The sequence below is a fragment of the Etheostoma spectabile genome, chromosome 17 (genome assembly GCF_008692095.1).
Source record: "Etheostoma spectabile isolate EspeVRDwgs_2016 chromosome 17, UIUC_Espe_1.0, whole genome shotgun sequence".
Classification (NCBI taxonomy): Eukaryota; Metazoa; Chordata; class Actinopteri; order Perciformes; family Percidae; genus Etheostoma; species Etheostoma spectabile.
The window spans coordinates 19086606-19099179 of record NC_045749.1 but is presented as its reverse complement, the minus strand read 5'-3'; the positions used below and the strand labels follow the sequence as shown (position 1 = coordinate 19099179).

The 12574-nt window shown below is 44.3% G+C and overlaps 1 protein-coding gene across 1 annotated transcript; it reads right to left on the bottom strand.

Moving 5' to 3' along the window:
- Window positions 1–4099: 4099 nt before the first annotated feature.
- On the bottom strand, window positions 4100–10685 carry cdc42ep3 (CDC42 effector protein (Rho GTPase binding) 3). Its single transcript, XM_032541052.1, is given in 3 exon segments — window positions 4100–4718; window positions 4721–5878; window positions 9966–10685. Coding segments are annotated over 2 exon segments (1065 nt in total). The 5' UTR covers window positions 5670–5878; window positions 9966–10685; the 3' UTR covers window positions 4100–4602.
- Window positions 10686–12574: the final 1889 nt, after the last annotated feature.

Here is a 12574-nt window from a genome sequence, read left to right as displayed (position 1 = left end):
CAGTTATGGAGGTTGGGTGGAAACATTTTCTGGGTCTTAGCTGTGCTTTCTTTGGCACCGGTGGCCTCTGGGATAAAGCTTATTCATCTGTGAACTGACAGCTTCACCTTAGCCTAGGAAACTGAGGAGCTAGATCCCCCGGATCACCGATCTCCTGGAGGAACATTTATAATGTTACTGAATAAATTACCTTGTAATGTAAGGGCAAATGTTTTGCAGAAATAGCATTTGTGAGCCTCTTTGTCTTGATAATTTGCATTTTGTATGATAGAATTTATCTCACAAGATACTAACATGCTCAAAAAGCTGTGTATGTTCTTTTTTAACCTCCTCGTGTTTTTCACCCCCCCAAACCTCGGCATCAAAGTCAAAGAAACAGAATTTAGCAATTAGGTTTCTTCTGTTTTCGTCAAAAAGGCAACTGGCTGGGAAATTACAAGGCAGCAGGTAGTGGTAACACCCATGTCCCCTCCCTCTCTCGACTAGCGTCACCAATTTGGCAGTCAGTTTTCAGTGACACCAATATTAAAAACTAAAGTTTAAAAAAAGCAACATTTATTCAAGAAAACTGAAATACTCGAAGCTAAGCTGAGATGTGACTTGCGAGTAAAACAAGTGGAATATTGTTCTGCTTGTGAGTGTGTGGGTGTCACAGTGAGCTGCCTGATTGTGTTGCTGTAGAGCATGTTTTTGCTGTTAGCATGGAATATCAGAGACAGTTGGAGTCAAGGTCTCTTCAGGTTACTTTAGCAAGTAGTAATGAGAAACGGTCCACTAGGATATTTTCTCCTGCCCTCGGGCATCAAGAGAAGAAATCCTGCATCTGCCAGTAGCAGTGACTATGTTTACATGCATATGAGATTCTGTTTTTTGCCCTTATTCCAAAAAAAGACAATATCCCTACCAAGCTGCTTACATGACTAATACACTAATGTTCCTTTGTACATGCAGCTGTGGAAAATAGGATATTTTCAATGTTTTCCACTGGTGGCAGACTTCTCGGAGCGTGTAAACACAGCCTCTCTCTTTCGTTGCTTCAACCACCTTCTTCATAAAGTTTGAAGTTGCGATATTTATGCTTACTTGAAAACCTGTATCCAAGTCTTTCACGATGTCTTTCACAATGTTTAAAAGTAGGTGTGTTTCTTCTTTCAACCCAAAATGTGAGCTTTTCTTTTGGGGTATGTATTTCTATTGCAGCCTTGCAAACAAATTGCTAGTTGTTTGTGTACAACAACCATAGTAACACAGAGCTGACCAAAAGACGTAAACAGACAAGTGTCCAAAACTGGCCATTAACTGTTAAAAATCCCAGAATTAAACGCATATCCCGAATGCGCTGTACATATGTCCAATTAATGCCTTTAAAACCCCAATAGCATATCCATCTTAATTGAAGAAAAAAAACATATCAAATTTGAAATATGTCATATTCAGAATCATAGTGCAATATTAGTGTTTAGGTTTAGCAATTCTAATGCAGATTCTGTAATTTACATAGACAAATCTTTATGAAATTAGGGCACAGAGCCAGCTGACTAAAATCTTCACTCTATTTCATGTAGAGCGCTGAACTCACATTCTGAGAACAGGCAGTGTTCAGGGTCTAACATATGTGAAGTATTTGTGTTGGATTCCATAAAACGCTGCTATTTCCTGGTATTTTGTGTCCGAGAACTTTGGCACCTCTACAGAAGTACTTCTAATACGTTACACAACACTCTACAGTGCTGTGTTCCCAAGCTCTGTTGTAAACCAAAGGGAAGTTTGTTTGGGGTCCATGAATGTCAAAATGAAGGCTGTCATCAAGTCAAGGATGTACCATTGCAGGTATAAGCATAGTAATTACCTTGACAGTAAAGGTTTTCATTACTCAGACTCAGAGGTTGGATGCTTCAGCTCAGCAAATGCCATCTCTTTAGCACTAATGCTGGGATTTTTGTAATGGCTGGAACATCTGTCATGACAAGGCTTTTCTTCTAGTCACCTCTAGCATCTGGTTTGCGGGTGGCAGTTTGACTGGGCCGGTGGCGGTTTGTTCACGGACATTCTCAAGCCTTAGAGAGTTTTAGAGGAAGTTTGCCTGCTAAATGACAGAAGTGGCGTTTAACTCAGATAAGTATTTGCATATGAAATTAGCTTGTTCAAGAACATACAACAAAGTACACAAATATGTGTTAGGAGTGAGATGATGTTTTCCTGAAACAAGCATGACCAAGTGGCATATGGGTGTTTGGGGGAAGCCTGAAACCAGCTTTCATAAGGCTTTGCCATGATTTACACTTCATGTGTCTACACTGAATAATCTGGATCAACAGAAGTACATTTCCAGGGTAAAGCCTGACGTGTGCCTTACACAAAATCCCTTCGCTACTAGAAACAACATCAAACTTGGAGCTAGCAAGCACGCTGAAAATGTATCGTAACCAGACATCCTGGTTTGACCGGGAAAGTCACGATTTTGAGTTGTGTGTCCCGCTAAATTGTCCCGATTTACACCAACCACTATGAAATTGTCCCGGTTGTCAGTGGTTTTATTATAGCCCGATCAATAACTAAACCCATGTAGAAAGACAAATAAAGCGCCCAGTGTATGATTTTAACAGTATGTGTGTGTGTGTGTGTGTGTGTGGTGTGTGTGTGTGTGTGTGTGTGTGTCAGTCTGTGTGTGTCAGTCTGTGTCTGCATAATCTGTGCAGTCAGCTATATTAGGTTATATTAGGTTAGGCTATATTGGTAGCTAGCTAAGCTACACTACGCCGTAGTGACTACAACAATTATCCAAAAGAATGCTTTAATTCTGAAAATTAAAGTTGGTCCCACACAAAACTACGTCAATGTACTGTATTCTAATATTATTTCTTAGATATGTAGGCTACAAACCAAGAAAATTCATAAATATTAACTGAGATACCCCATTATATTGTGCAGTAGGCCTACGTGTGCTGCATGTCTGACCTGGGCTGGCACATGTTCATGTTAAAAAGCGTGTGCATGCACGAGCACAACAGTCACGAGTAAAATGTCCCGGTTTTAGTTCCGGGAAATCTGGTCACCCTATGAAAATAGCAAGTTTTGAAAAAAGATTTGGATTGTGCAACAAGGCAGGCCTGCTTGGATCTTTCGAGTAATGATTGTAAAGATTTACAAAGAATATTTTTATGGCATTTACTGTCTAACTGGGAGGTTTTGGGACCAATTGGTGGGATTGCAGTGGACAAAGATCAGTCTGCGATACACTGGTAAGAGAAAAAATTATGTTAGTTAACCTCATTTAATATTGTTTAAAGAGTTTAACGCCGCCCATGATGATTGGGATTGGTTTAAAGAAATGCAAACCACCCAGAGAGTCTTTTTCTCCTATCCTACAAAGTATCTGTGGTATAGTCAGACCTTCCTCCACAGCTCTGTGGAGATAGGACTGCCAATGCGAGCCTAACAGTGAAGGAACCATAGGGACAGGGGATCAGGGCGAGAATGCCTCTGATGAGGGGGGTAATTGGGTTGAAGAGGCTTCATGTTTGGGTAATTACTGCTGTACTGCTCTTTCAAGCGTTTGCTGGGTCAACATATCTTTATTGTAACTAGACAGAGGGAGAGGACTCATCTATCGTTCAGCACTGAACAAAGTTTGCCTGCGGGTTTTAAGCTTGTGTTTTACAACCTCATCGTGCTTTTCCTTCTGGTTGCTCTCAGGCTGGACCCTCCCTCCTCACTTGAAACAGCTGATTTATGTCTGGTCCTGGACACTTGTGCTCTGGGGCTGGAATGCAGGGAATTTCAAAGACCCCCTCCTCTGCCTGTCCCGTCCACATGCAAACAAATGGAGCAGGCGCCTGATTGGGCAGATGAAGGCCCACCGGTTCTCCCACTGCCGGCCAGGCAGGCAGAATGTAAGGAATGTCAGAGGCGAGAAAATAAATCCATTCTAACCTTCTTTCTGTCAATCTGTAGCTCTTTCTTTCCCTGCCATCTGTCTTGTTTGCCTTTTGTGCTTCTCATTTCTCCAGAGTCATTCTGATGTTCAGCCTCTCCAGAGATATCTTCAAACATATTTTGGAATTACTTCTCAAATCGGTCGAAAAATTAGCCAGAATAAGAGAAAAACAAAGAATTTATTTGTGTTACAGTTTTAAAAACACAAATATGCATAGTGTTCTGTTGTTTGAAATGTGGCAAATGAATTATGTGACAAAATAATGCTTTCACAAAATGCAGTAGGTTCAAGACTGTGTAAAAAAGTGTTTGTGTGTATATAGGGTGGAAGTCAACATAAGAACACAAATCTAGCATGTAGCATTTTTACAGTAATGTCAATCAAAGGCATGATGGCTGTGTTTTAGCTGTACCTCAATAGCACATGCATCTTAAACATGCGGCAGGCATGTCAAAGAAGAAAAAAAGAAAGAAAAGATCAACACTCCATAGAAGCTAGAATAGTTAAATGTTTTGACAATAAAAACATAAGCAGCTCTGTCTATCGTAGCAAATTTTCCATCTCAATGATATATCCGGACACCATTTTGATTGCTTTTTTAGTCTTTCTCTCCTCATGGCTTTATTGTAATAATTCCCTTTCTCTTTCTGGGGCCTCAACGCAGCTCAAGGCCTGCTCTTCACTGCGGATTTATCCATTATGTTGAGCACGTCATCCAGGATGGACGGGCCCAGATCAAGTTCAAGGGAGAGGAATGACCCCGTGATCTGGGCGAGAGAATCTGCGACATGCTCTTCTCCTTGGAAAAGTCAAACTCAAAATCACAGATGCGGCCCTCCTCCACTCCACTGTCCCTGTCCACCCACTCTCTATTGCACTTTGAGAGCTCCTGCTTGAAGCCCAGGGTAATGTCATTGTTAAAGTGTCCATAACCATTGCAGTTGCCGTTGCCGTTGAAACTCTTGCTGCCATTGCAGATCTTGTTCTGGAAGTCCCCTTTATAGCTGTCAAAGCTGTCGCTGCTCATGTTACTGTTCAGGCTTCCGTTGGCTTTGAAGGTGCTGTTGCTGTGACCGTTGATATAATAGGACGATGGCTTGTCAAATCTGGTTTCACTCTTGTTTATTTTGTTGGCTTTGGCAACCGCCTTTGAGGTGGACTTATGTGTGTTTTCCAGCAGATCCAGGAGGACGTCAGACTTGGTCTGGATATCTGCGGAACGAGATGATGGCTCACTGCTGAAGACGTCCATGGAGCGCAACAGAGCATCCATCTGCAAGATCTCTACCTCCTCTGCGCTGTCAGGTTCGATGGGAGCTGCAGACCCTGTGATGTCCTCCAACGGCTCCGGGGGCATGGAGAACACAGTGGAGGAAATCAGGGGAAGGGTTAGCGCCTGGCAGCCACCGATAGTTGGGAGGGAGATGGCGTTCTTGAGCACTGGGGAGGGGGTCTCGGAAGCATCACCGGTGCTGTTGGCTCTCAGAAACTCACTTTGGATGCCATACTGAGGGTGGACGTCTCCCTTTCCTGGTAGGAGTTCATACTTCCCCTGGAGGAAAGACATGTCTCCAAAGGCGTCTCTCTCCCCACCCTTGCCAATGTGGATGGTGTGGCGAAAGTCCCCAAGCGGTGGACTGATCATGTCTGGGGACAAAATATCTCTGAGGCGACATTTCTTTCCTTTCTTATTGTTGGTGGGTTTCAGGTATATGGGTGCTTTCGCTGGCATAGTTGTTACTACAGAAGAGGTCTCAGATGTGCAGGATAGAAGAGTCAGAAATGCTCTACAAGTTCTGGACGTTACAGTTCCCCTTGGGAGAAGCTCGAGTTACATTCTCGGTAGCACACCGCTCAGACAGGATTCCAGATTTTAGCAATTGTGGCATTGATCCGGACCAGTAATGTCCGCCGGTGTGGAAAGGTCAAATGGCCACTTTCCTGAAATCATAGACAAAAAGAGAACATGTCAATATGTCTTTCTCTTTAAATCATAAACTCAGCACTGAAATCTGGTCAGCAACAGAAGTCCCACAAACAAACTCTGGATCCTGCAAGAAAAAAAAATTGTATCCCCATCTTGCATCTGGCGAACGTAGAAGCCAGAGCAGAGGAGGATCAGGCCTGGGTCTAAGGCTTTTAGCTGTTCTTTTCACATTTCCACACATGATTCTCCTTTGGCCTCCACAACTCTGGATGTGCTAATGTGGAACAGCTGGACACCAGATTGGGAGAGGAGACGCAAAGCGAAACTTTAGTAGGATCACGTCAGGGCAGCCTGTTTTAGGAACAAGCTAGCTAACACGCACAGATATAGAAAGAGATGGATAAGAGGGGAGGGAAGGGGTTTAGGGGTTTCTGGAGGATTGTTTGAGAGCGATAGAGTGAGGGCTTACACAGTGGATCTTGAATAAGACTGTGATGCAGATTGTGAATTGATTTGGCTTTGGGCAGAGAGTTTAATAAAGGCTGAGATACCAGCTAGGTTGCACCATACATCAGGATGGGCAAACATTATTAAGAGGGTATTGGATTTGATCAAAGGTGCCTGATTGCATGCTGCCTTCTCAGAGCTTTTCCATTACAAACCCAACCGAGAATGTCACCATGTTGGCAGCCAGCTTAGTGTAGGATGAACTCAGTAAAAGGAGGAGAGAATCCGTTTGAAACGACATGGCAACCAAGGAGGAATGGGAAAAACACTCCAGGAAGGGAGTTGACTGTGTGTGTGTGATAGGGGGATAGGAGAGAGCACCAGTGAGGAGAGAGCTTGCCCATTTATAGACATATTTACTTATGAGAGGTCTGTCAGCAGTGACCATCTGACAGTGTGCACCGCTGCACAAAAGTGCCTGGGCGGTCAGGTCCACCCAAATATTTCACAAAGAAAACATCCACATTCCTGCTGCAACTGACCCCATAGAGACACACTGCATCAGCCTTATCAGAGACACTTTAAGTGGGCGATGTTTATTCAGCAGTCACATTAGTGTGGAGCCTGAGGGACACACACTTGCTGCGTATTTGGATCCAAATAGCAGAGTGGAAACCGTTGCACTGACATTCACTTTCAACATGGATTCTTGTGTTTCCAACCAGTTTGATGAAGTGCAGCAACCCCAGTATCCCTCTGTAGGAGAGCCACAACTTCAATACTGTATATAATGGGAAGTACGGGGTAAAATTTTTGCACTTAATGGGATGCCATTACTATACAAATAAACCTGTCACCCAACAAGCACTACGGGGCTATGTATAGCCATGGCAAACACTGAGCCATGCAGAACATGTGTGAGTGTGTTGAACGCGGCTCTTCCTGGTCCTTGTGGATTCGAGTGCTGGCGTGAGTGTTTGCGCGAGGTGCCGGACTGCTCGTGAAAGATAACAGTTTTAAATGCACGCCATGCGTGTGAAGGAGAACATGTTTGTTTGCTAACAGTAAGGGAGAGAAAGCAAAGGGGAAGGAGGAGGGCGAAGAGGAGTGCTGCAGTGTTTGATGTAGGGAGGGGGGGCAGCAGAATCCCTCAAAGCTCAAGATATTCTCTAATTTGTTTTCTTCCATATCTCTTTCTTTTTCTTTTTGTAGTCTCTCCCTCCTCAGTCCTTTCTGACCTTACAGCTGATGCGGTCTACAGTGGGAAATTAGGCTTGGATAGGAAGTGAGACACATGCACCAGCATGCCAAAAACTGCTTCCTGTGTGCTCGAGAATGCACATGTCTATATCTGTATTAACTTTTGCAATGATATTCACAAGAATAAAAGGTCATCGCTGCACTGCTGGCTAAAGCACTTCAAATCAAACCTATCTATTGATTGTTGCTCTGCCCTGATAGAATTATAACATCTGCCCGGTGTGTGTGTGTGGACCCTCTCTCCAGCGGCATTAGAAAGTGAACAGCCCATGCATTGTAATAGATGATAATGTTGCTTGGAATCAATGGTAAGGATAGAAGTTATAGGAAGTTATAGCAGTCAACTCGTGCAACTCTCCCAGGCAGACATCTGCTGTATATTGCCAAGTCCAGCACTTGTGGTCCGCGAGCAGTCAGCTGGTACAATGAAAGCCTGGAAGTCTGACCTTCACCTCAGCCATCCTGCTGGTGGCCCAGTTTGGCTTATGTGGCAAACATGACTGGAATTCCAGAGGCTGATAGCAGAGAACGAAGAAAACAAAATCCTCATGTCGGTCTTTTAGAAATCAGCTTCATAACAACTATAAGAGTTAACTTGAGTGTGTGTAGAGAATCTCAAAAGTCATGGAAATGTGAGTTAAGCTGGTGTTGGCCAAAGAGGAAATAAAACAATTACAACAGCTCAGGATATCCCATAATGAACCCTTATGGCTTGATCTAATTAATCTATTTGTGTCTTCGCAGGATGTTAATAGTTGAGCGGGTTTATTTTGGTATATCTCAAAGCCAAGGTCAGATTTGCACTCTTCTTTTGGAATTGATCCAAAATGAGACATGGACACGTGTTGACTGGTTCGAAGCCTGGCGCCGCGACAGAATGCGGCCGTGGGATTCATTTACACCTCCGGGGAAGTGGGGATCTAAAGGCACCTTCCTCTCAAAAGTGCTTGCCTGTGCAGCCATCCAGTAAAATGTGATCTGCAAGATAAAGCCACTGTGTCATTGGGTCAGCAAGAGCTATCTGTCTGGGCATGAGGTGATCTGGAGCCACTCCAGCCTTTTTTTAAATGGAGCATTGCCTCATCAGCTCTTGCTTGGAGGCTTGGTTGTTAGTGAGGGGGGCATCAGTGGTAGCGAGGTGATGAAAGTTTGAGCGTGGGGGCAGATAAATGTGGGGTTGGTATCTGATAATTGAACTAACGGCTCGTGATTTGTCTAGATACTTAAAAGTCACGTGTGATGCTACTCTGTCAGTATATTCTTGGAGGCGGTGTAACTAGACTAGCCTAAATAAATGCCACAGTTTTATGATGCTTTACAGTTCGCCGCACTGCTCCAAAGCCGGTGATGAGGGATATACTTAGAAAGAGGCTCAGGAGAGCAGCTGTTCAAAATATGACCTATATATGACTTCCCCATTCTTTAACATAGACATCGTCCATCCCCTAAATATTCCTCACGTGGTGGGATTACTGTGCCGACATTTCACATCAGCGCTGTTGAAAAATAGCGTGCTATTCTGCACTTGTGTAGTAGTTGTGGTCAGTGTAACATCATCAGCATGTGGGAGACAAACTTCTAGTCCTCCCACTGTGTCTACAAACAACTTTGTGGAAGTTTGAAGTCTCCAAATACTCTTCAAACATCTAACCGTGGCCTTGACTTGTGTCACGCCTTTGAATAGCAGAAAGACCCTCTCTTTGGGGTTGTTATAAAAAGAAAATTCACATACCACAGAAGCTAATGGTAGCCTTGTAGAATAGACTGAGCTGTTTGTTACATAAAAAACCCTCAATTACAGGCAAAGGCCTTACTTTCGGGGGCCTATTGGCGGTGCCGGGACGAGGCGAGGGCGAATGCCAGGGTGGAGTATTTGTCTTTCTTTCTCACTTCCCTTGTGCCACCCGCAAGCATGGCCAGCACATGCTAGAGTTATCCTTGGCAGAGATGAGCAGGAAGCCGAATCAAAGTGTATGAAACATGAAGAATGCACTGGCAAAAAAGAAAAGGTCCTTTCCTCACAGTGTAACTGTTAAAGCCTCCTCTGAATCTGCTCCCCTCGAGATGGCAAAGCCAGCTTTGTACTTCAAAGAAACATGCCTTAAGCGTGTAGCCGGACTAAAAAAAGGGGACAGGATATCATGTTGCTCCGAACAGTTTAGCTCGTGTCTGAGAGCATGTGCATGGACAAACGCTGCTGTACAAGCTTAATTTACCATGCATGCTTTCACACGTTTCACTGTCACTAAGCAAGATCCCATTCTGCTCAAGACACACACAAAAAAACTTGCAGTACATGGCAGCAGGTCTACTGCAGCGACATTATCCTATCTACTAATTCAGATGACTGTAACAGCAGAGTGTGAAATAAAACATGCTCCCACTCTCACTCACCTCGGGTATTCCGATTGGGGAGATCCGGATCTATCCCAGGTAATGCTGGAGCTGGTGCTCTCCTGAACGCTGCAGCCTCAGGTTGATGTGTGTCTGTGTGTGTGTGTGTCTGTCTGTCTGTATGTGTGTGTTCAGTGGCTGCTGTTGGGCTCCTGTGGCTTGTTGACAATGCCCTGCCTCCTGTCTCTGCCTCGGGCGGCACTTCTGTCGACTGGGACGTCTGCCGGACAGCTGTTTTGGAATAGCTCTCCAGCTCCTATTCCCTTCTGAAGCAAGTCAAGTCTCCTCCTACACCTCCCCGCACTCCCTTCCCCTCTCTCTCTCTTTCTCTGCCTTCTTGTTACCTTCTCTCCCTCTAAAGAGAACACCTGTGCATGTCTGTCCTCTCTCTCTCTCTCTCTCTCTCTCTCTCTCTCTCTCTCTCTCTCCTCTCTCTCTCTCTCTCTTCAACCCAGAGCTCAAATTGTTTTAAGCAGCTTTGTGGTGTTTGAGGATCCTCCTTGCTTCCTGTGCCTCGGTGGAGCTGCGTTGATGAGTGATCACAAGCTCCGGTCTTGCGGAAGAAGGAGCTGGCCTCATGGGATGTTTGGCTGTCTCTCCTCCCTAAAATGATATGCACACTGAGTATGTGTTCACTCTTTTCCCTCTGCTGCTGTTCTGCCTCACCCTGTCAGTGACTTTGCGATCGCCTGCATCTGATACGAGCTGTCAGACTCTTGACTGGACTCTCTGTCTCTCTTTTAAGCCTCTCCTCTCCAGCCTTATCCATCACACATGCGCGCCCACACCCTCCCATTGTTTTCCCCAGACTATAACTCATAATGCATAATCACTTCATTTGCTAGCCAAGTCATTTTGTCCTATAGTCCTTTTTAAAGCTGCAGCAGGCTGAGGCGACAGTGTGGGTACGGGCTGAATGCTGCAGAATACTGCAGCACTGACGCACACGCAGGGGACCTTAACATATAAGCTAATGGATAGCACATGGGTGTACTGCAGCAAAAATACACTTGCTCAGTGTCCCTCTATAATGATTTGAAATGCAGAGACACAAAACAGTGTGCAAAAAAAAATGTTCTGACCTAATGCCCTCAAGTCAAGGACATGACAAAACTGTCTGTGCATCACTTCTTTTTTGGTTACTATGCTTGTATAGAAGAAAAAAAATCCCATCACCTTGGTAACCGGTGCAGCTCCGAGGTACAAACTGCACATTGCTGTGTAGTTTTCCCCCAAAGAGGCTTGGGAAAGCAGAGGTGTGTGTTTCTGCTTTTACAGTGTGTCACAAAAGGGCAAAGAAGAGAAATGTGGGGGGAGGGGTGCTTGAATCTCAATCAGTGTGTGTGTGTCTGCAGTTAAGAAACAGGGTGAATGCATGTCCTCACAAGCCGCATTAGTACTTTAACAATAATCCCGCCTTGTCCAGCAGATGAGGCAGCACGTCCCTTTCAGCAAACACCACACATTCTAACCTCTACTTCCCATTGAAACTGGCGAAGTAGCTCATTTTCCCTAATCCGCTTTCTCCATGCTGTTATATTTCATGTGATGGATGTACCACTGTAATAACGAGCCATATATAATGCTTTGCAAAGACTGGTGCTGAAATGAATGTGGGGTTGTGTCTGTTTGTGGACGGCTTACATTGTTGAGACACCCTCTATTTAACTTCCACAGGCGTTGTTTAGCCCCAGCTAACCAGCAGTTGTGAATGAAGCCCTTTTAGCAGGGTGTTGTTGAGTCGCCTCGGGGGGATGTCATCGGGGAGGGGTCATGTGGCCGGCACATGATCTGTAAGTAGAACACACAACACTGTCTTCTCATTTAGGAAGAACCGTCAAACCTGGGAAACTCCAGAGCAACTGATGGAAAAAGAAACTCAATGTAATTCTAATTCCCCCCTAAATGAATTAGTCATAGGCTACAGAGATGGGATATTCAGTCTTCCTAATGAGGCGTAATGGGCATAAAGGGTTTATAAGTTGTCAGTAATTACTTTATAAATGGTTATTTCATAATTTGGATCAATGCATATTAATCAACATGCCTGTGAATGTCCCAGTGTACAGTAAGCCAGGTGGCTCATTGTCAGCTGCAGTTTGGCAAGATGTTCTAAAACCAATAGCTGTTTTTCACAACAGATATTTTGACTTGTTATACTGGGGAAAGCATGTGTGTCTAATAACATTAATGATGGCTCAGTTCCATTCAAATGTCCCAGTAAGCCATGACAGTTAGGTGACATCCACTCTATACGTTTTCATTTTGAAGCAGCGTTTGAACAAAAACTATCTCTGTCCACACAAGCGTTTTAGCTTCAGTAGCAGAACTAATCTCCGTCTATATTAACATGTTGACTAGGGCTGTAACGAAATCGCGACACTCAGCTCCACAAACATGCGTTGCGGTGGAAGAAAGTAGAATTGCGACACACCCCTTCCAAATCCAGAGTTATTCATCTTGTCCAGATATAGTGCTACCAAATCTTAAAATTACTAGTAGACCTTTTGGTGCCTTATTCCTGTTTTGTCTGGTAAATTTAGCTAACTGTACAGACGGCTAAAAGCAAAAGAGGGGGCACCGGTAACGGAGGTGTAGCTAACATTACG